We start from the raw sequence: 20,580 nt of genomic DNA on the forward strand, positions 1-20,580 counted from the left end.
TTTTTCGCTTAGATAATGCCATTTTGGTAGGCCTTACATGTTGGTCTCGTTTTTCACCTCGTGGAAAGAAATATACATTGTTGTATTTTCATCTTTTGAATTTGGGACGAGACACGAGTTTTGTTGAAGTTGGACAACTGACTCGTCCTACGTACGCCATTTTGTGGGAATTGTTTTGTCAGATCACTTAGCGGGGGACCGTACGCAGTTTTCATTGAGCGGCACAGTAGAACGGTCGTCGTCCAGTGTTGACGACACAGCTCCCCGTCCCAGCGAACAAAGGAACAGTAAGGTCGATGCACGCTCGTTAGCACACGCGTAGCGGAATATTATTATCTACACAGATTAAGGTTAAACCCACCCGGACGCGTTTTTTGGTTTGAGTGTTTTTACTCGAAACGTCTTTTCCTCAGTATAAAAGATCTATATAGCCTGACTCATTCAGTCCTGTTAGCGATTTCGGCTAAGGTTAGCCGCAATTGTGGACAAGTAGCGAGCTAACTGCTAACGTTAGCATTGTTTTGACTCGAGGCAGAAGTTTTTGTTTTTGAGGAAAATGGCAGAAGTCTACATTAGAGTGGCGGAGGAGGAAAACGAGGAACCCATGGAGATCCCGTCTGAGGACGACGGCACGGTTCTGCTCTCAACCGTGGCGGCTCAGTTTCCCGGGGCTTGTGGCCTGCGGTTCAGGAGCCCCGTGTCACAGTGCATGCGGGGAGTGCGTCTCGTGGAAGGGATCCTGCACGCGCCAGAAAACGGATGGGGGAATGTCGTTTATGTGGTGAACTATCCTAAAGGTGAATAAGAGCACACGTTTATTCTTACATAACGCTATATCCGAACAGGTGGCCATATGTAACGTTATTTATAATTCATGTGTTCGCTTCAGCAGCACACTGAAAATAGATGAGCATGACGAGACTCGTTGTTTGTCCACGCCCACTGAAGTGAGCTATGAGGCGCTACATGCATGCTCAAAATGTACCAAACAAGATTATATAGCAATAATCAAGACAAAATCAGACATCTCTCCAACTGCAGTAAATGTTTTTCTTGGAACTGATGTGATTTGATTGTGGAGGCCGTAGTCGTTGGTGTTAATAAGATGTATTGGATTATACATACATTAATGCTCAGCTCGAGTCTATTTTATTTATATAGCCCCACATCAAAATCACATTGTATCAATGGGCTTTAAAATCTAGAGAGGAAAAACATTCCATATCAGAAGAAAATCTTAAACGGCAGGTAACAAGATGGAAGAAACCTTAGGAAGAGCAATAGAAGAGGGATCTCTGTCCCAGGACAGGCAGACGAGTAGATGTTGCATTTACAGAACAACATAATCACAGTTTACAGATTTCAAGTTTTAGGGTGATGCAATTCAGGTTATCAGGCCTCAAACTACAGCTCCTGATGTTAATATCAAGTTTCTGTTAACTGGGTGGACCCAATACTCCACGAAAAAACTGTCATCTGAAGGTCCCAACAACTGCATAGACATTGAATTTAAATTACATGATTGACAAACATGTGAACACTCACCTGCTAGGAAATGTCACAAACTTATGTAAAAGGTCATGGACAAATACTCACATCAGAGTTTATTTAAAAAAAATGCCAATAGTGAAAAGAAAATTGCATTTTGCTCAGTGTTAGTAAATCCGCTTTTGTTCTTTTCCAGCTTTGGTCCTGGCAGATATTTACAGAGGTCAGAGCAGTGAACACAGAGAAAGTCGCATCTCATGGCTGTCAGGTTAAAATACAATTAACATCTCTCTGTGTTCACAATTTAGACAACAAAAGGAAAATGGAGGAAATTGATGCGTCCTCTGCTGTGAAAATGAAGAGAGGGGACATGAAGACATCTGACTTGATCGTACTCGGTCTTCCCTGGAAAACATCTGAGCAGGACCTCAAAGATTACTTTAGCACTTTTGGAGAAGTCATCATGGTTCAGGTATAACATTAGCATTGATAAAATACACATGGCTTTGTTTTGTATGGGGTGACAGTTGTGACTCATTGCTGGATGCATGTTTGTTTTTTTGTCTCAGGTAAAACGGGATGCCAAGACTGGAAACTCCAAAGGATTTGGCTTTGTGAGGTTCACAGAGTATGAGTCTCAAGAAAAAGTGATCTCCCAGCGCCACATGATTGACGGAAGATGGTGTGACTGCAAGCTCCCTAACTCGAAGGTGAATATGGTAATGTCCGTGCATATACCGACACACTATGGGAATAAAAGCCACGTACACATTGTTGATGCTTGTAACCTGTGGAATTGATCTATTCCCACCCTTTATTCACAGCAGGGTCCAGACGAGCCCCTGAGGAGCCGGAAAGTGTTTGTAGGCCGTTGCACAGAGGACATGACCACAGATGACCTTCGGCAGTTCTTTATGCAGTATGGAGAAGTAACTGATGTCTTCATCCCCAAGCCATTCCGTGCTTTTGCTTTCGTCACATTTGCAGATGATCAGGTATGATGTTAAATGTATAAAAAGTAGTTCTTGTTGTCTTGGTACTACTACCCAGATGACCTGATTCATGTTTCTTTCCTTCATCACAGGTTGCCCAGGGTCTCTGTGGAGAGGACCTAATAATCAAAGGCGTCAGCGTTCACATCTCAAATGCTGAGCCCAAACATGGAAATAGGCAGTTTGATCGCACAACACGGTTTGGGAATGGTTTTGGAGCTCAGGCATTTGGTAGCAGCCGTAGTGGGTTAGGGAGCAGCACTAACAGTAGTCTGGCTAATTTTGGTTCCTTCAGTCTGAACCCGGCTATGATGGCTGCTGCTCAGGCTGCTCTTCAGAGTAGTTGGGGGATGATGGGCATGCTGGCTAGCCAGCAGCAGACCTCCACCTCAGGCAGCACTTCCAGTGGAACAAGCTCTAGTAGGGACCAGAGTCAGTCTTTTGGTACAGGCAACAGCAACTACGGCACCAGCTCAGCCAGTCTCGGCTGGGGAACGGGGTCAAACTCTACAACCAGTGGTAGTGGGTTTAGCTCAGGTTTTGGGTCCAGTATGGAGTCAAAGTCATCTGGGTGGGGTATGTAAGTTTGTTTGTATGGTAAGTATTGTGACAAAGATGAGTCTTTCAAAATTTATTTCTGGTGTTGATGCGTATCTGAAAACTTAACACTTTTGTGGAAGATGTTTTGTACATTTGGAAAAAATGCTAAAGATTTAATTTAGAAAGTGTTGAAGTGAATTGTTTACCAGGATGTCTGACTAAAGTGCTATTTTTGATGTCTCATTTGTTTGTATCCATTTCAACTGGATTCTCTAATGCATGTATTGTGAAATGTGATAAGAAACCATTTTGAAAATGCATGAATGTTTGTGGTTCACCATTATCCGGCTTTGTCATCGATCAAAAAGGCAATCTTGCATTGGGAAGAATCTGGTTGAAACCTAAATGTTTTAAGTGCAACTTTATTTGCAGTCAAGTTCTGTGGAAAAGCCTTCATTGAAATCTCTTCTGCAGTTCACCTCTCTTCCATTTTCCTGTGAGGAAGCTCCTCTTTGGCAGCATTCTTGGGGTGATATCGGTATCATTCTCCCTCTTCCCACCTGTAAATGCTATGCCATCAAAGAACGGCTTCACTCCGCATGTTCTAAGAGACGGTGGGTGTTTTCACTTTTATCCACTTTTAAATGGAAAGAACTGCGCAACTGACATTTTAAGAACTGATGAGTGCGATTGAGGATGGCTTGTGGCGAAGAGTGAAGCGATGAGTGAGCGAACGGAGAGACGCGTGAAACGGACTGGTTGTGTCGGTGAAAGAGCCCAATTTGACTGCTTTTTGAGTGTGTGAGTGGAAGCTGCAGATGCTACGAGCGCCTCCCCTAACATGGACATTCATTAATTAGTACTTCAAGATTTTTTTTTTTTTTAATCTTTGCAAGTTTTTCCTTTACTCTTAAGTATGTTGATCAAGTGCGGAAATATCGAAATGTAGTGGAATGTTGTGATGAATATTTGTATTGCTTATATTATCTGATTTGAATGCTGTATGGTGTGTGCTTTCATGTTATTGAACTGATCTGTAAGTGTGTACTTGATGTGGATGACACCTGCTGAAGACTCTGGGGGACGCGAGTGATAGTGTGAGAACGTGGAGTGGTGTGTCCAATGGTTCCCAGTAGCTCTTGTTGTTTGTGAGTGTTTAAAAACATGTCAAATGAAGGGAGATCTCTAATAAAGTTCATTTGAATAGATGCTTAGTTGATATTACTTGAGTCAGTTTGTCAAATAAAAAAACATCTAATCCGATTCACATATCTAGGGACCTTGGGCTCTGCTGGTCGAGGTCTCCGTTTGAACCCTGACTGAAGTCTGTTCTGAAGGACGAAGACGGAAGTTCCAACACTTTCAGTGTGTGGCCTTCTCAGACATGACATGGGGTAGTACCTGTCTTTTTGCTGCTTTTGATCGCTTTTCAGAGTAAATTGTCCCTTTCTTAATTATTCACAGCTACTTATAAGGTTAAAAATAAGTTCTTGTGGGTCATTGTCTTTATTAGCCCTTAAAACAGATGAGCTAAGCAATGCTTTGTCCCTAATTTGCTATGGTAATAAGACAACTATTGGGGTGATGAGGATTTATATGGCCTTATTCAGTCAATGACCACTTTGTTTACACCTGTACAATCTATTGCAATTTGATAATTCCTGCTCTGCCATAAATGGTATTTTCATCACGTTTTTAATGCTGTTTTTTGTAAAAGCGATGTGTATTTTCAATGTGATGCTTGATTCTGATGTCATAAATTGTTGTTAAATGGACTGCGGTATTAGAGATGCACTGACACCATTTGGGGTTCCTTACTCCCAATCAGTGTTGTAGAAAGTATCCGAAAGTGTAATGTAAATATAAATATTGTGTTAAACTGTTACATTGGTAAAATTGGAAGTCACCCATACAAATAGTACGAGTAAAAGTCTTAAAGTATATATTAAATTTGCTTGAGTATTAAAGGTAAATTATCCATCTATACGAATGTATATATTGTGTACAATGGGTTGACTAATTACAAACCTAGAAGATTATCAATTCTCATATCGGCATATTTTCAAATACCTTAATTGCACTCGAGTAAATGTAGTTACATTTCATTCCTGCAGACACAACATGATTGTTGTGTATAAACAGATCCCAAAATACTCATCCACAATGAATGCGTTTTTAAAAGAAAAATTGGGCTGAATCAGAGGCATTTTTCGAACCACCTTAATCCAAACGCTTAGACTCAGTTCTTGAGTCCAGATGTTAATGTTCTGAGATACTGCATTTACAGTAATTTGATGGATGGTCAGACAACCCCAAAACATAATGCCTGTGGCTGTCAGTGTGGATTTGTGAAAAAAAGGAGACAAATATAAAATAGACTTTATGGCAGGAGTATTTAATTGCATTAGACTGTACAGGTGTGCTTAAAGTGCTCATTGGGTGAATGTTATTGATAGCTTGCCAGATAGTCTTTTACAGTCCTTGTGAGTTTTCACCAGGTAAAATGATAAATATTAGATAATTTTTGTCAGACTTTGGAGAAACATGGCAGGTATGTAATTCTAATCAGTCAAATCTGCTCTAATTGAAGATGTTGAAGTTAGCTTCAGAGTTTCCATATCCTGTCACTTGTCAGTGCCTTTTTGTTTTTAAAACCTACGTACTTGCAAGTCAATTCATACATGATAATTTCAACCCAGTGTCAAATGCACTGTATTTTTGACATTACATCAGCAGGTCCCAGAGCAGGTACCAGTCACAAATGAATTGTAAATCTGCAGAAAGTGTGAATATCTAATAAGATCTCATGCTGTAGAAATCTTTAAAGTTAATCTGCATATTTCCAATGAAAGAATGAACATGGCACCTTTGTTGACACTCAACTCATTGTAATGAATCTGAGTCAGCCTTCATGTTTGTTTGAATGTTGGACACAGGTGAGACACTGCAGGTCTTCCTGTGTCTTGTCCTTTATTCTTTGTTTTCCTCCTCAGTGTCTCTGCTCTTCCTCTTCCCAGTACTCTTCTTTTTCAAATCCCTCTGCTCCTGGTTCAGTTCCTCACTTTTATTTTGTATGTAGATGGACTGAAATAAATAAAGGCAAATTAAACATTGCAATATGCTGTCTGCTGTAAAATATCTATACCCATGCACCGTTCCAGTAAACTTAAGTAAGCGGATGAAATATGTTCGAGTGGCCTGGATACAGGAAGTTATTACATATAGCATACATGACTAAGTGCTGTGTAATGTTTCTGACAATACCATGTAGTAACTCACCAATGCAGTACTGCGACGGGCTGCAAGCTTTACATCTTCTGTAGACACTGTGCTTCTTTTAGCATGCCTGAAATCACATTTGAGATTTTAAATCATATTGTTTTATGTAAGAGGGACTACACTAGTTCTACAGTACAGGGTTAACTCCCCTGTTGTCATTTCAAAAACAAAGATTCTCACCTTGCAAAGGCTTCCAGGTCTTTGGCAAATATATCTGAAAAAGTGACAGCCAACAGTCGGATGTTTAGTTCAGACTGGCAACTATGAAATGGCATTATATTAAACTGTGTCAACAATATTTTGTCCATCTCTGTCAGAATATTGTTTTGATTTTACAGCTAAACATTTTCTTGTACTCAACAAAAACATATTTTCTTGACACTATCACATTCCTTGTTTTTTCACTGAAACGCAACCATCGGGAAATCTATTTGAAGCTATGTTTGTCCTTTTTTTCCATTCATAGCTTTTAAAAAAACAATATAATTTAAGTATGGGGTCGACATTTTATCCATCTACAACTTTAAAGAATTATAGTCAGACCATAGTCAATTCCCACGTCCAGCTGATAATGGTTTTCAGTTTTTTTTATATTTGAGTGTTTCTCTATGTAAACATTGACTATGATGAGACAGATGAAGAGTTTCCGGGAGATGGAGGAGTTGAGTTGTTACAATGCAATGATTGCTGTCTGTCCGCAGAGTTTTGCCGTGAAAGAATAAAAGATGTGAAGTGGATAGTAAGTTGTGGCGTAATGCACACGATGGGGTTGTATGTATCACGCTTACGATGTATGTACAGGTCTTTGTATCACATAATTGAAATTATTTTAGTTGTATTTTGGGCATTTTAGAGAAGTCTTAAATAAAATTCCTAAGACAGCAGGATTTCTGGTGTGTTTCTATTACATATGTTTAAAAGGAAGCACATTACACACTGTAAAAGTGCCATACTTGTGAAACTAACTAAAACTAAACTAACTAAAATAATACTGTTTTTTTTCCCTGTTTGCGGGGCAAATACAGAAAATTCTGATTAGGACTCTGATAGTAATATAAATTGTAATTAAAGCCGCAATGGTATAATCGATTACTTGTCAACTAAGAAATTAATCGCCAACTATTTTTGTCACCTCTTAGTTGGTTTTGAGTAATCTTTTAATTACTAAAAAAAAAAAAAAAGATTCAAGCTTCTCTGTTGTGATGTAAATATGTTCTGGTTTCTTCGCAATCACTTTCAACTGAAAATCGTTGTTGTGTCAAAACAAGACATTTGAGGACAGCATCTTGGGCTTAAGAAACACTGGCTGACGTTTTTTTTTCTTACTTTTTTCTGACATTTTATAGACCAAACAACTAATCGATTTAATTGAGAAAATTATCAACAGATTAATCAACAGTGAAAATATGTGTTAGTTGTAGCCCTAGATCTACCCGTTAGTCAGAGAAAAAATACTAAGTGTCTATTTTGTTTGTTTTTTGCTTCATAAGACAGAGAGCCGACAGAACAATTTGCTAAAGAATATGAGGTTGTCTTTTATCATAGGGCCTGACTGGATTCAGACCTGGGGAGTTTTACATGGTCGGCATCTTAAACCACTAAGATGCCATATTCATTTACATTACTCATCCATTTTGGAAGGGACAAAATGCACAAATGTACCCAATAAATTGGTAACTCAGTCAAATCAAGCAACTGGATGTACTCATAGGTGGTGTTTTAAAAAGTACCCAAAAGCCATATTTATATACCACGCTTTGGTAAAAAGTCACTCATACAAATGGTAATTGAGTAAAAGTTTTAAAAGTATCTGATATTAGATGTGCATCAGTATCAGTACTACAAATAGACTGTAGTACTATAAACACAAGGCATACTACTGGTCTGGCAAATTATTAAATCTGATATTCAGCATTTTTCTGAATATCAGAATTGGGCTTTGGCCGATATTAGATATTATCAAACATTGTGGTAATTGCCGTAATAAGCGATATTTGTCCCAATATGGAATATCGAACAGCAGTGTTATTCTTCACCTGAGAGGAACTGCTCTGACTGTATTTTAATTCATGCAAGTGTTATTTGTCACCTGGCCGGCCCTCTAGAATTTAGCAGGAAGAGAACCAGTGACTAGCTGCACTTAATATATTATACTATTACACTCACTATATATCAATTGAAATATTTCTATTTAATATTATTTTGTTATTTAATAGTGTTGTCCATGTATGTGCAAAGGGAAAAGTAGAGAAAAAGCTAAAAGAAACAACCTGTCAGTCCTTTATTTATTCACTGTGTCCACACTACTAATCTACATAAAATATCAATTAAATTAAATTAAATTAAATACATAGTGTTATAAGAAAATCCCCCGACGACATTAATATCATGTGTATTTGGGCAGGACAATATAAAATTTGGGATGTCGCCAAAGCCTAATCAGGATCGGTTTCTTTCTTTTTAATCTAGTAGTCAATTATCTAAATCGAATATTGTGCCAATTTGCCTGTGACGCAATATTGAATCTGAAAAGTAACTAGTTACCAAAGTTATCAACCAAATGTAGTGAATAATAAAGCAAAATATTTGCCTCCAAAATGTAGTGATGTGATGATACTTAAATACATATAATATCAGATATTTTTAGACATTCACTCCAGTACTATTCATGCGGGTGACTGTCACCGTTGGCAAAGTAATATTTTAGCACAATAAATTTACTTGTACTCACTTTAACTAAAGTTATGAAGTAAATGTACTTAAGTACAATATTTGCCTCCAAAATGTAGTGAAGTGATGATGGAAGTAAAAAGTGGCAGAAAATGAAAATACTCGAGAATAATACAAGTGTCTCAAAACTGCACTTGAGTAAATGCACTTCGTTACATTAACTTACATCACTGCTGGAAGGTTGTACATGTACACTAAACAACTGTATGAATTGTGAGATGTTTTTATAATCTGTTTTTCGATGGTAAATGCTGGAATAGTGTCTGATCCCTGCTCACACCCACCACACTGTCTGAACGTTGTCTCCGCTATGGCTGCTACGACCTGCCGGCTGAACCGTCTCCGTTGGTCCTCTCCCATCTTCTGACAAATGCGACCCACAGTGTAATGGACGGCTGCCTTTAACCTCTGACATACAAACCATTAAATCAGAATACATAAATACCGGCGCTATAACCGCAGGAATGACAATGTGAGTTTCGCTTGTCTGTTGCTGTAACGGTAACTAACAGAATCACTGCTAGCTTAGCTAACTAGCTAACGTTGATATGAGCTAATCGTGACGCGCTGTCACACTCGTTAGAATCATGTTCTTACCTGATGCGTCTCGTCTTTATCAACGGACATTTTCTTCTGGAGAAACTTGAACAACCTGAACAAAAGACGGATCACCACAACGGCTACAAGTGCGTGACAAGGTGGGGAAATCCTCACACAATCAAAGATTTACAGGGAAGGTAAGACGTAAATGCGTAAACAAATACTTGCAGTTGTTAGCTTGGAGCTAATAGTTAGCTGGAAATGAAAACTCGCGGCACAAATTTACCAACAAACCAACAATTCTCAGTTTAGTTATTTTATTGACGTGTGCCTCTAACAGCGCCATCGCGTGGTGTGGAGGAAGTACTGCAACATCACACTCAACATTTATATAACATGCTCTTAAGTACAGAGAACTACATTGTGTGGATTATGCTAGCAAATACTGTAGATGAAGTTGAAGTTTATGAAGATCACAGTGTCCTTTTATAAACTTGCTTGCAGACTTGGTCCTCACAAGTCAGCTCCTGAAGAGAGAACATATGAAAAACATCAAACTTCCCAACGGTACTTTTGCAAATATTGTAAAAGTGAGAATACAAAACTGTTCTAGTGTTTTTGCCGAGTTAATTGAACATAGATTTGATTTTCTATTCGTATGAGACCACAAAATAGTAAAAATCAGCAGCATAACATAACAAATCGGGAGTTGTTGATCATAACCAGTGTTGTAAGAAAGTACCCAAAGTACCCATTTTACTTGAAATATATCTGATATGCAATGTACTTGCAAAGTATCAAAAGTACAAGTAAATGATACTTATATTTCGATGTTTTATATTTATTATCAGATATAATATTATTATATCAGCATTTGTATAGTCAGCATGTTTCTTTTTTATTTATCTAATTACCGATTAGATAAATGAATTTAATCCGAAAGGTTTTGAAGCCGTAAATGTCATGGGCCAGATACATTACTTTCTGCTATTTTTCATAAGGAGTTCATTTTAAAGTCCGTGTAAACCAAAATCAGCCATTTTCTTCTAAACACATTAAACAGGTCATAAATGTGCTTACTTAAAACATTTAAAAGCCATTCGGCCATGTAGAATTTAATTTTAGAGCTAGGCTCACAAACAGTTTTTCAACATTTCTGTGTTCAGGATTTAATGGGCGGGTCAGAAATCATGCAAATCATGGCCGCGTTACGTAACGCGGCCATATGATTTGCATAAACCCCGCCCTGCTGCGGAAGTGGTATAAATACGTTCAGCGCGTCAGCTTCAGCGGTTCTCCCACTCACTCTCCAGTCTCGGATAGCATTGCTTACAATAGTTTGCAGCTAGCTAACCAGTCAACCAGTCAGCTAACCAGTCATGTCTCCTCCACATCCTCTGCATCTTTCCTGGATGCCACAGTGTGCAGGGTGACGGCGCTGTTAGCTTATTTAAGTTTCCTTCGGATGACAACGTATGGAAACGGGGGAGTCCGTTGACGCTGGTCAACTCCGTCCCCGGCTTGCATCCTCTCCTCCCGCCGACGAGGAGATGTGGCCGCTGCTGACCGCCGCTGACACTCTCCGTCCCGCTGACGGTGGGTCCCACCGGCATGATGTGGCCGCGCCGCAGCCGGCCCTCCGTCCCGCTGACGCCGGGTCCCACCGGCTTGATGTGGCCGCGCCGCCGCTGACCCTCTCCGTCCCGCTGACGGCGGGTCCCACCGGCAGTATGTGGTGGTAGTATCAGGGTCGCATTATTGGTGAGCCGTCCCAGTGTGAACGGATAATCCGGAGGCGCGGAGCGAGGGCGTATCGGTTTGACAGTCTGATAACTGCACAGGTCCTTCACTCAACTAAATACAGAGAAATGTCCCACAAAGCAACGTTACATGACCGAACAAAAGTAACGTAGTAACTATAACTGTCTTTACCAACTTATATGAGGAAAACAAATACCACAGCTGTATGTGGAGAAGCGTCTGTCCTCCTGTCCGTCCCCTCCCTGTCCTCCCGACTCTTCCTCACATTTCTGCTCACAAAACAACGTCTGTCACGCTTGTCACAAGAGTGTTTAACTCACAGAGTGTTTGACGAAAATAAATCACCGCGACCGCCAGCCCTCCTGACCGAGACTACAGGAAACTGTCCCCCAGAAAACAGCCTCCGTCCCCGCGAGTGACAGAGTCAGACAGCGTCCTGTTTACTGATGGTGATTATGTATAATTATGTAATTTAGCGCGAAAAACTTAACTCCGTCACTTTCCAGGATGTTTAGTGGGTCAGGATCTCAATCACTACACGTTATAACAGCATCTATATGATTATAAACTGTCCGCGGGTTTAGATAGACAAGGGGAACACCTGGGGAGACACCGACGTCATTAACATGACGTGTAGCCCCCGCCGCATGGGCGTGGTTCCAGCGCCTCTAACTGACACGCCCCCAGCGTTTCACAGCAGAAAGAAGTGCTTGTTTTTCCATGATTTTGAGACCTAATTTTATATACTTAACAATTTTTTTAATCTTTCAAATTTGGCTCAGTGGTCAATGATACATGTTTCTTTGGTGTGACAAACTCATAACACAATTTTTTTGCCGCTTTACACGGACTTTAAGTTTTCTTCTCAAGTTTACAAGTTGTTTGCCATCATCACAAAATAACAAATTTGTTTGATCTGATTTTAAAAAAACTGATTGCGACAGTCAGAAAAATGCTAAACATCAGATCCAATAATCGATTAGATTAACATGACATTTCAACATGTAAAAAAGAAATCTATGGACATTTTTACCTTTATTTTGGTACATCATTATTTTTGATACTTAAGAATGTTTGATATAAGATATTTTAAGTATTTTTCTTTATTAGACTGTAAGATTATAGATTATAGATTTCAGCCTGACATCTTTTTGATCAAGTATGACTTTTTGGTACTAATTCATCACATTGGATCCAGGACAGTTTAGGGCTTCTGTAAAAAAGAAAAGTAACTAGTTACTAAAGTTATCAAATAATGTAGTGGAGTAAAAAGGACTCGAAAATGAAGTGGAGTGGAAGTATAAACTAAATGAATAGGAAAATAAACCAGTAAAATACAAGTACATCAAATTTGTTCTTAAGTAGAGTAATGAGTAAATGTTCTTAGTCACATTCCATCACTGAACTGGAATATAAGGAGCCGCCAGAATAGCAACAGCTCTCATACCAGATGAAGCTCGTCTCCCTCAATCCAGTGAGTCCATCCTCGGTTCTTCTTCCCTCCTTTCTGAACACACACCAGCTTATCGTTTTCCCAGTTCACCACAGTCTGACAGGGAACAAGTAATGGAGTACAACTTTGTACAAAAAAGGCCTCTATTTTACTTAAATAGTGTGGTAGTGATCACAGAAACACAAACAAAGTATACTGAAGTTTTACCTGGAATGACCTGTTGTCCAGGGACACCTCTTTAAACTCCTCCCCAATTTTGAACGAAATCTCATAACTTCTGAACGTGGTGAGCGTCCTGATTGTGAAACGGTCCCCATCTTGCGTAATCACTTTCTGTGGCTTCAACATCGAGACAATCTTGCGAATTGCAAAATTAATGCCTGCATGTCAGAATGAGAGGAACTTTAACCTGCTACTAGAAATAATTAACGTTTTTACTGCCACTAGACGTATAACACTCTCCTGGTGAATGACAAAGACAAATACAGATCATAATTCAACATTCAGCTAAAAGAAAACACTCTCAAAGTTTTTATTTTCACAAATCATCTGTAAAAGAACCACAGACACTTACCGAGAGCACCCATGTATCCCTCAAAATTAACATTGCTGTCAATGTCCCACGTCCCGCTGTAGTCGACAGGCATCTTGGATGTTTGTTTGACTCTCAGAATGAGTATCAAGGGTGAAATTTAAATTTAGTGGGTGGGACGTTTGTTCATCGCGTGTCAATATAGGACAGGGGTGATATGTTGCTGTATGTAACTATTCTAGATACATACAAAGGAGGAGCACAGGAGGGCAGAACAGGACGGTTTTTTTAAATAATGTGAGGAAACTATTCTGTTCCTGTTAAGAATGTCCGGTTAAGCCTCCATACAGGACGTTATTCTGAAATCTTCTGGACATACTGCATCTTCTTGCTGAAGTCACCTTTGACCAAAAAACACAACATCCTACTCTTCAAGCTTAAGTTTCTGGGCTCACAGGGAACACAATATGCAGCAGGAGTCTCTGTGCATGTGCAGCGTGAAACACAATCCTTCCTCCTCCTGTTGCTCACATTGAGAGCTGCTGGCATTCCTGAACAGTGTTAACATCCATGTTCCTCTACATCAGGGGTATTCAACTAAAATTCAAATAGGTCCAGTTAGACAAAATTTCCTCAAGCAAAGGTCCGGAACATCATAATGTCTAACTTGCCTTATGATTTAGTGTGATATATACTGAAGTAGCCCAGTACGTCTGCATCTAATCAAGAGCTGACGGTCAAATCAAATAAAGAAAGAGCATTTCAAAAACATTTCCACAATATTTATTGTCACTTAACATTTGATTGTACAGATATATTATACTGTAGATATCTATTATTTTCTTCTCTCTTTAAGGAAAAGAAGGGCTGCATTTAAAGATAAAATAGTGAAAATAAACAAAATATCTTTTTAAAAATAGCGCATCTTTCTGTTTCCCCTCAAGTAAGGTTTTAGCTACTGCACTCATGCACTCCTTGACATCTCCTCCATCGGAAAATGGCTTTTTGTATTGACCCAAAATCCAAGAATCTCTGGGGGAACATTCATGAGCACGCTGTTGGGCAGTGAATGAATTTTTATGAGTGCAACATTCACTGAGCATATGAGACAGACCGGTTTTGTGCCTTCAGTCGACAGAATGATTGTTTACTCTGATGTTCTCCTTAATGGTATTAAATCCAATTATTCCCACTGTGCCTGTTTCACAATAAAATACTCTCTTCGCTCTGTAGGTAGTCTGCTGTGTTTGTTTCTCATGTATTTTTAGGGGGCTTTATAGGAATGGGCTTTTATTCTATTTTAGTTTTTTGTTGGTTGTTAAAAGTTGTTGTGGTCGGTTACTCCAAATATCATCTCCTGTCGGGCATGAAATTCGAAAATATTGTACTTGAATGTCTTGAATTTTGACTTTATGGTCAAAACCAAGTCAAAAGATCTCTGTTATTCGGACTTTGACCTTTCACCAAACTAAGTCCTTCATAGGTTAGTTCTCCATTATCACTCCATCTTCTTCCTGATGCCTTACTCTATCATACGTATACATTTGGTTACATTTCACTGCAGCAATGTGGAGAAATCTCACCTCAAAATCCCCTCCAAAAGGATTCAACTCTATTCGTATTATTCTGAACATTTGACGCTTAGTGAAATTTTACATCTGATCCATCCCATTCACTTTTCAGGCCTTCTCTGATTCAACCCCTAACCCTAAGTCCAGCTATGTTAAACCCTTGAAAAAGTGTCACTATAAAGGGGTACCAGTGGACTCCAAAAGGCCCAAAACATGCTCCTAAACACTTTCTGGGGGGACATTTTTGAAAATTGAACATTTGACACCTAGTCATATTTCAACCCTGATTCATCCCATTCACTTTGCATAGGGACACGTCTTTTTCAAAGTCATTTGACCCATTGACTAAAAATCAATGCCACACTGTCTTTAGTAACTAGTTGAATGAGACACACCTGTGTTTTTATTGGAATTTGGTGGAATGTCTATTTTTCACGAATATCTTAGGTCTAACCCTTATTCATTGACTGCAGTCAGTTTACTGCCCGTAACCCAAGTCCAGATATGTGAAACTTTTAAAAAAAGTGTCACTACAAAAGGGGTCCAGTCGACTCCACCCTGCTGGAAAAAAACAGGATAGACCAGCACCAAAACACAATATAAGCTGGTATGCTGGTGACTGGTCACCATGTTGTGTTTTGGTGCTGGTCTATGCTGGTTTTTCCAGCAGGGCAAACGGCCCGAAACATGCTCATAAACACTTTATGGAGTGACATTTTTGGAAGTTGAACATTTGACACGTAGTCAAATTTCCCCACAATGGCTACAAGTGTGTGACAAAGTGGGGAAAAAATCCTCACACAATCAAAGTTTACAGAGAAGGTAAGACATAAATGCGTAAACAAATACTTGCTGTTGTTAGCTTGAAGCTAACAGTTAGCTGGAAATGAAAATTGGCAGCACAAATTTACCAACAAACCAACAACACTCCAGTTTAGTTACTTTATTGACGTGTATTGACGTGTACTTCTAACAGCACTATCGTGTGGTGTGGAGGAGATACTGCAACATCACTCAACATTTATATAACATCCTCTTAAGTACAGAGAGCTACATTATGTGGATAATGCCAGCAAATACTGTAGATGAAGTTGAAGTTTATGAAGATCACAGTGTCCTTTTATAAACTTGCTTGCAGACTTGGCCCTCACAAGTCAGCTCCTGAAGAGAGAACATATGAAAAACATCAAACGTCCCAACGATACTTTTGCAAATATTGTAAAAATGATAAAGCAAAACTGCTGTAGTGTTTTTGCCGAGTTAATTGAACACAGATTTGATTTTCTATTCGTACGAGACCACAAAATAGTAGAAATCAGCGGCATGACATATTACAAATCGGGAGTTGTTGATCATAAACACAAACTGGACCAGTGTTGTAAGAAAGTACCCAAAAGTCATACTTGAGTAAAAGGTATCTGATAGGCAATGTACTTAAGTATCAAAAGTACAAGTAAAGGTACTTATATTTAGATGTTTTATATTTATTATTAGATATAATATTATTATATCAGCATTTTGTATAGTCAGCATGTTTCTTTTTTATTTATCTGATTGCCAATGAGATAAATGAATTTGATATACTATTTTAATATTAATCCCAAATTGGGAAATTCTTTTTTCCAATCACATTACACACAGGTGCGCACACACAAACACACACATGCTGTGTAGAGGAGACGAGCGAAGGGGCTGCCACACATGCCACGGCGCCCAACGAGCAGTGTTAGGGGTTGGTACCTTGCTCAAGGGCACTTCGGCAATGCCCAGGATGTGAAACAGCATTCTCCAACTGCCGGTCCACATCGTTCTTTTTTTGGTCCGGGTGGGACTTGACCTTTATGTCCCAAAGCCAAGTCCCTACGGACTGAGTTATTGCCGCCACAGTAATCTGAAAGGTTTGGAAGCCGGTGTAAATGGTCATGGGCCAGATATATTACTTTCTGCTATTTTTCATGATACAGAGTTAATTTTAAGTTTTTTTCTCGAGATTACATGTTTGTTTGCCATCATCACAAAATAACAAATTTGTTTGATCTGATTTTTTTTTTTTAAATGATTGCGACAGTCAGAAAAATGCTAAATATCAGATCCAATAATTGATTAGATTAACATGACATTTCAACATATAAAAAAAAAATCTATGGACATTTTTACCTTTATTTTGGCACACAATTACTTTTGATACTTAAGAATGTTTGATATAAGATATTTTAAGTATTTTTCTTTATTAGACTGTTTATTGTAAGATTGTAAGATTTCAGCCTGACATCTTTTTGATCAAGTATGACTTTTTGGTACTTACTCATCACATTGGATCCAGGACAGTTTAGGACAAACTGGACAAAAGGAACTAGTAACTAAAGTTATCAAATAATGTGGAGTGGAAGTATGAACTAAAAGAATAGGAAAATAAACCAGTAAAATACAAGTACATCAAAATTGTTCTTAAGTAGAGTAATGAGTAAATGTTCTTAGTCACATTCCATCACTGAACCGGAATATAAGGAGCCGCCAGAATAGCAACAGCTCTCATACCAGATGAAGCTCGTCTCCCTCAATCCAGTGAGTCCATCCTCGGTTCTTCTTCTCTCCTTTCTGAACACACACCAGCTTATCGTTTTCCCAGTTCACCACAGTCTGACAGGGAACAAGTAATGGGGTACAACTTTGTATAAAAAAGGCTTCTGTTTGCTTTAAATTGTGTGGTAGTGATCACAGAAACACAAACAAAGTATACTGAAGTTTTACCTGGAATGACCTGTTGTCCATCCCTTTGGACACCTCTTTGAATTCCTCTCCAATTTTGAATGAAAGCTCGTAACTTTTGAACGTGGTGAGCGTCCTGATTGTGAAACGGTCCCCATCTTGCGTAATCACTTTCTGCGGCTTCAACATCGAGGCAATCTTACGCGTTGCAAAGTCAATGCCTACATGTCAGAATGAGAGGAACTTTAACCTGCTACTAGAAATAATTTAATGGTTTTTACTACTAATTCAACATTCAGCTATAAGAAAACACTCTCAAATTTCAAAGTTTTTATTTTCACATATAATCTGTAAAAGAACCACAGACACTTACCGAGAGCACCCATGTATCCCTCAAAATTAACATTGCTGTCAATGTCCCACGTCCCGCTGTAGTCGACAGGCATCTTGGATGTTTGTTTGACTCTCAGAACGAGTATCGAGGGGGAATTTTAAAGTTAGTGGGGCGGAAGTTCGTTCATTGTGTGTCAATATAGGACAGGGGTGATAAGTTGTTGTCTGTAACTATTCTAGATACATACAAAGGAGGAGCACAGGAGAGCAGAACAGGACGTCGTTTTACACATAATATGAGGAAACTATTCTGTTCCTGTTAAGACGAAAAGCCTCCATACAGGACGTTATTATGAAATCTTCTGTACATACTGCATCTTCTTACTGAAGTCACCTTTGACCAAAAAACATAACATCCTAATCTTCAAGCTTAAGTTTCTGGGCTTTCAGGGAACACAATATGCAGCAGGAGTCTCTGGGCATGTGCAGCTTGAAACACAATCCTTCCTCCTCCTGCTGCTCACATTGAGAGCTGCTGGCTGTCCTGAACAGTGTTAACATCCATGTTCCTCTATATGCTCATCTACATGGCGTATCACAGCAGCAGATGGATACCGAGAAGTCAGAGGTTAAAATTGTAAGTGGTTGTTGTTTTAATAAGATATTAAAAGTCTTGATACGATAGAAAAAAACCTGTTTTTTTAATTCATGTTTGTTCCGTTTACAGTCAGATAGTGAATGCAGTGTTCACGGTGCTCATTCTGGCCCCTCAGTTCTACGTCCTGGGAAGGTAACTAGGACACAGGCAATGGCACCGAGCCATTCAGCTCATGGGTCACTTGTAAAAAAGTGAATGTGGTGTTAATAGTAATGGTGTTTCAAAACCAGAGGCTATCCAGGCACTCCAAATGTAAGAAGATGCATCAAACAAGGAAGGAAATATTAAAGCTGAAGTAGAATTCTAGAGCTGCTGGCCAACCCAAGTCAGTTTTTGACAGCCTGGGAATGAGACTCCACAATCAACAAATTGTCTTTCTTTTGAATTGTCTATTTCAGCTTTCTTAAAGCCTTTACAATATTGGCTAAATAGTTAAAAGACCAAACAACATGTTTTGACCGTCAGGCCTGACCAAGACCTAGTGGATCACTAGTTTACAGCCCTGATGAAGACCTAGTGGATCCCTGGTTTACAGCCCTGACGGAGACCTAGTGGATCCTTGTTTTGAAACCCTGATGAAGACCTAGTGGATCCCCAGTTTAAAGTCCTGATGAAGACCTAGTGGATCCCTAGTTTACAGCCCTGATGAAGACCTAGTGGATCCTTGTTTTGAAACCCTGATGAAGACCTAGTGGATCCCCAGTTTAAAGTCCTGATGAAGACCTTGTTGATCACTAGTTTACAGCCCTGACGGAGACCTAGTGGATCCTTGTTTTGAAACCCTGATGAAGACCTAGTGGATCCCCAGTTTAAAGTCCTGATGAAGACCTAGTGGATCCCTAGTTTACAGCCCTGATGAAGACCTAGTGGATCCTTGTTTTGAAACCCTGATGAAGACCTAGTGGATCCCCAGTTTAAAGTCCTGATGAAGACCTTGTTTATCACTAGTTTACAGCCCTGAAGGAGACCTAGTGGATCCTTGTTTTGAAACCCTGATGAAGACCTAGTGGATCCCCAGTTTAAAGTCCTGATGAAGACCTAGTGGATCCCTAGTTTACAGCCCTGATGAAGACCTTGTGGATCCCTGGTTTGAAGCCCTGATGAAGACCTAGTGGATCCCTGGTTTGAAGCCCTGATGAAGACCTGGTGGTCAAAACCTGTTTTTAACTACGAGTCTTTCAATGATTTAGCCACTATGAGAAAGGATTTTTAATACTTCCTTCACTGTTTCATACCTTTTCTTAGATTAGATTGTTGAGTACTCTTTTTTTCCCCCACACAGTTGTTATCTCAATTTTATTACACAGAGCAACCAGTCACCTCATTGTTTTCTTTCTCTAATAATGGTGTCTGCTTTGTTTTAAAAAAGGCCCAAATCCTCACGATACTGCAGGCAGCCTCTTCTGAACAACCTGTCGGCCTCCATCGCTTTGTCCTTCATAGCTTCAGGTGAATCCCATCCGATCAGACACATTTCAAACACACAGGTAGAAACATTATTTAACCTCTCATCTATAAGACATTGACTCAGAGCTTTTACCACAAGCAAAACAACAATAGAATAATGACTTTGTCATAGCCTACTCAACCCTATGAGTAAATAATGACTGAATTTTAATTTTGTAGTGAACTATAGCAACACTTGTCTCTTTCAATAGGTTTTTCAGTGGTATTCACATTGATAGACCCAGTTCCTCAAAGCCTGTGGGCGTCCTATCATGTGTTTGGATTGCTGTCATGTGGACATGGTCTGTGCACGACCATCCTGACTCTGACAGCAGCAGCATGTGTAAGAAAAAAACTAGAATGTTAAAGTTTTTTTTAGAGATACAGCAGCATCAGAGTGATATTTAAATATATAAATATAAATATATTCACAGGTCAAAACCACCCCTGAGCTGTACTACATGTCCCTTATTCTAACAGTTGCTTCTATTTTCAGCACAGGTAAAGTTAATTTCTTATACATACTGTGTGGGATCACTCATACACAA

The 20,580-nt window shown here is 39.3% G+C and overlaps 5 protein-coding genes across 13 annotated transcripts in view; 2 read left to right on the plus strand and 3 right to left on the minus strand.

Annotated features, from left to right (window-relative positions):
- On the plus strand, positions 1-7,183 carry tardbpb (TAR DNA binding protein b). Of its 8 annotated transcripts, XR_003984406.1 has the most exons (7): positions 1-797; positions 1,685-1,711; positions 1,797-1,960; positions 2,058-2,207; positions 2,313-2,483; positions 2,573-3,634; positions 4,297-7,183. XR_003984406.1 is itself a non-coding variant. In XM_030420784.1 (6 exons), the coding sequence occupies exons 1-6, from the start codon at positions 557-559 to the stop codon at positions 3,062-3,064; spliced, it is 1,245 nt and encodes a 414-aa protein (XP_030276644.1). In that variant the 5' UTR covers positions 1-556; the 3' UTR covers positions 3,065-4,228. The 8 variants fall into 8 exon arrangements, 7 of the variants coding, with proteins under 7 accessions (XP_030276644.1, XP_030276645.1, XP_030276646.1 ...); XM_030420784.1 differs by lacking the exon at positions 4,297-7,183 and having other exon boundaries at positions 2,573-4,228; XM_030420785.1 differs by lacking the exon at positions 4,297-7,183 and having other exon boundaries at positions 2,316-2,483; positions 2,573-4,228.
- On the minus strand, positions 5,388-9,912 carry cenps (centromere protein S). 2 transcript variants are annotated; one of them, XM_030420796.1, is made up of 6 exons: positions 9,798-9,912; positions 9,627-9,681; positions 9,314-9,437; positions 6,480-6,513; positions 6,300-6,366; positions 5,388-6,104 (listed from the first exon to the last, which is right to left on the minus strand). In XM_030420796.1, exons 2-6 carry the CDS (start codon positions 9,654-9,656, stop codon positions 5,991-5,993), a joined length of 369 nt encoding a protein of 122 aa, XP_030276656.1. In that variant the 5' UTR covers positions 9,657-9,681; positions 9,798-9,912; the 3' UTR covers positions 5,388-5,990. The 2 variants fall into 2 exon arrangements, with proteins under 2 accessions (XP_030276656.1, XP_030276654.1); XM_030420794.1 differs by having other exon boundaries at positions 9,627-9,871.
- LOC115583685 (retinoid-binding protein 7-like) lies at positions 9,870-13,487 on the minus strand. The gene is made up of 4 exons (XM_030420793.1): positions 13,358-13,487; positions 12,991-13,163; positions 12,778-12,879; positions 9,870-10,096 (listed from the first exon to the last, which is right to left on the minus strand). The coding sequence occupies exons 1-4, from the start codon at positions 13,428-13,430 to the stop codon at positions 10,043-10,045; spliced, it is 402 nt and encodes a 133-aa protein (XP_030276653.1). The 5' UTR covers positions 13,431-13,487; the 3' UTR covers positions 9,870-10,042.
- Positions 10,084-20,580, plus strand: part of LOC115583682 (uncharacterized) — a 13,069-nt gene continuing 2,572 nt past the window's right edge. The window contains exons 1-6 of the mRNA XM_030420791.1: positions 10,084-10,136; positions 18,379-18,565; positions 18,656-18,718; positions 19,956-20,035; positions 20,245-20,375; positions 20,467-20,533. Coding sequence (XP_030276651.1) covers positions 18,492-18,565; positions 18,656-18,718; positions 19,956-20,035; positions 20,245-20,375; positions 20,467-20,533 — 415 coding nt within the window. The 5' untranslated portion in view covers positions 10,084-10,136; positions 18,379-18,491. The remainder of the gene's footprint in view (positions 10,137-18,378; positions 18,566-18,655; positions 18,719-19,955; positions 20,036-20,244; positions 20,376-20,466; positions 20,534-20,580) is intronic.
- Positions 15,815-18,201, minus strand: LOC115583684 (retinoid-binding protein 7-like). The gene is made up of 4 exons (XM_030420792.1): positions 17,969-18,201; positions 17,638-17,816; positions 17,425-17,526; positions 15,815-16,047 (listed from the first exon to the last, which is right to left on the minus strand). The coding sequence occupies exons 1-4, from the start codon at positions 18,039-18,041 to the stop codon at positions 15,994-15,996; spliced, it is 408 nt and encodes a 135-aa protein (XP_030276652.1). The 5' UTR covers positions 18,042-18,201; the 3' UTR covers positions 15,815-15,993.

This window comes from Sparus aurata, chromosome 6 (genome assembly GCF_900880675.1).
Source record: "Sparus aurata chromosome 6, fSpaAur1.1, whole genome shotgun sequence".
NCBI lineage: Eukaryota > Metazoa > Chordata > Actinopteri > Spariformes > Sparidae > Sparus > Sparus aurata.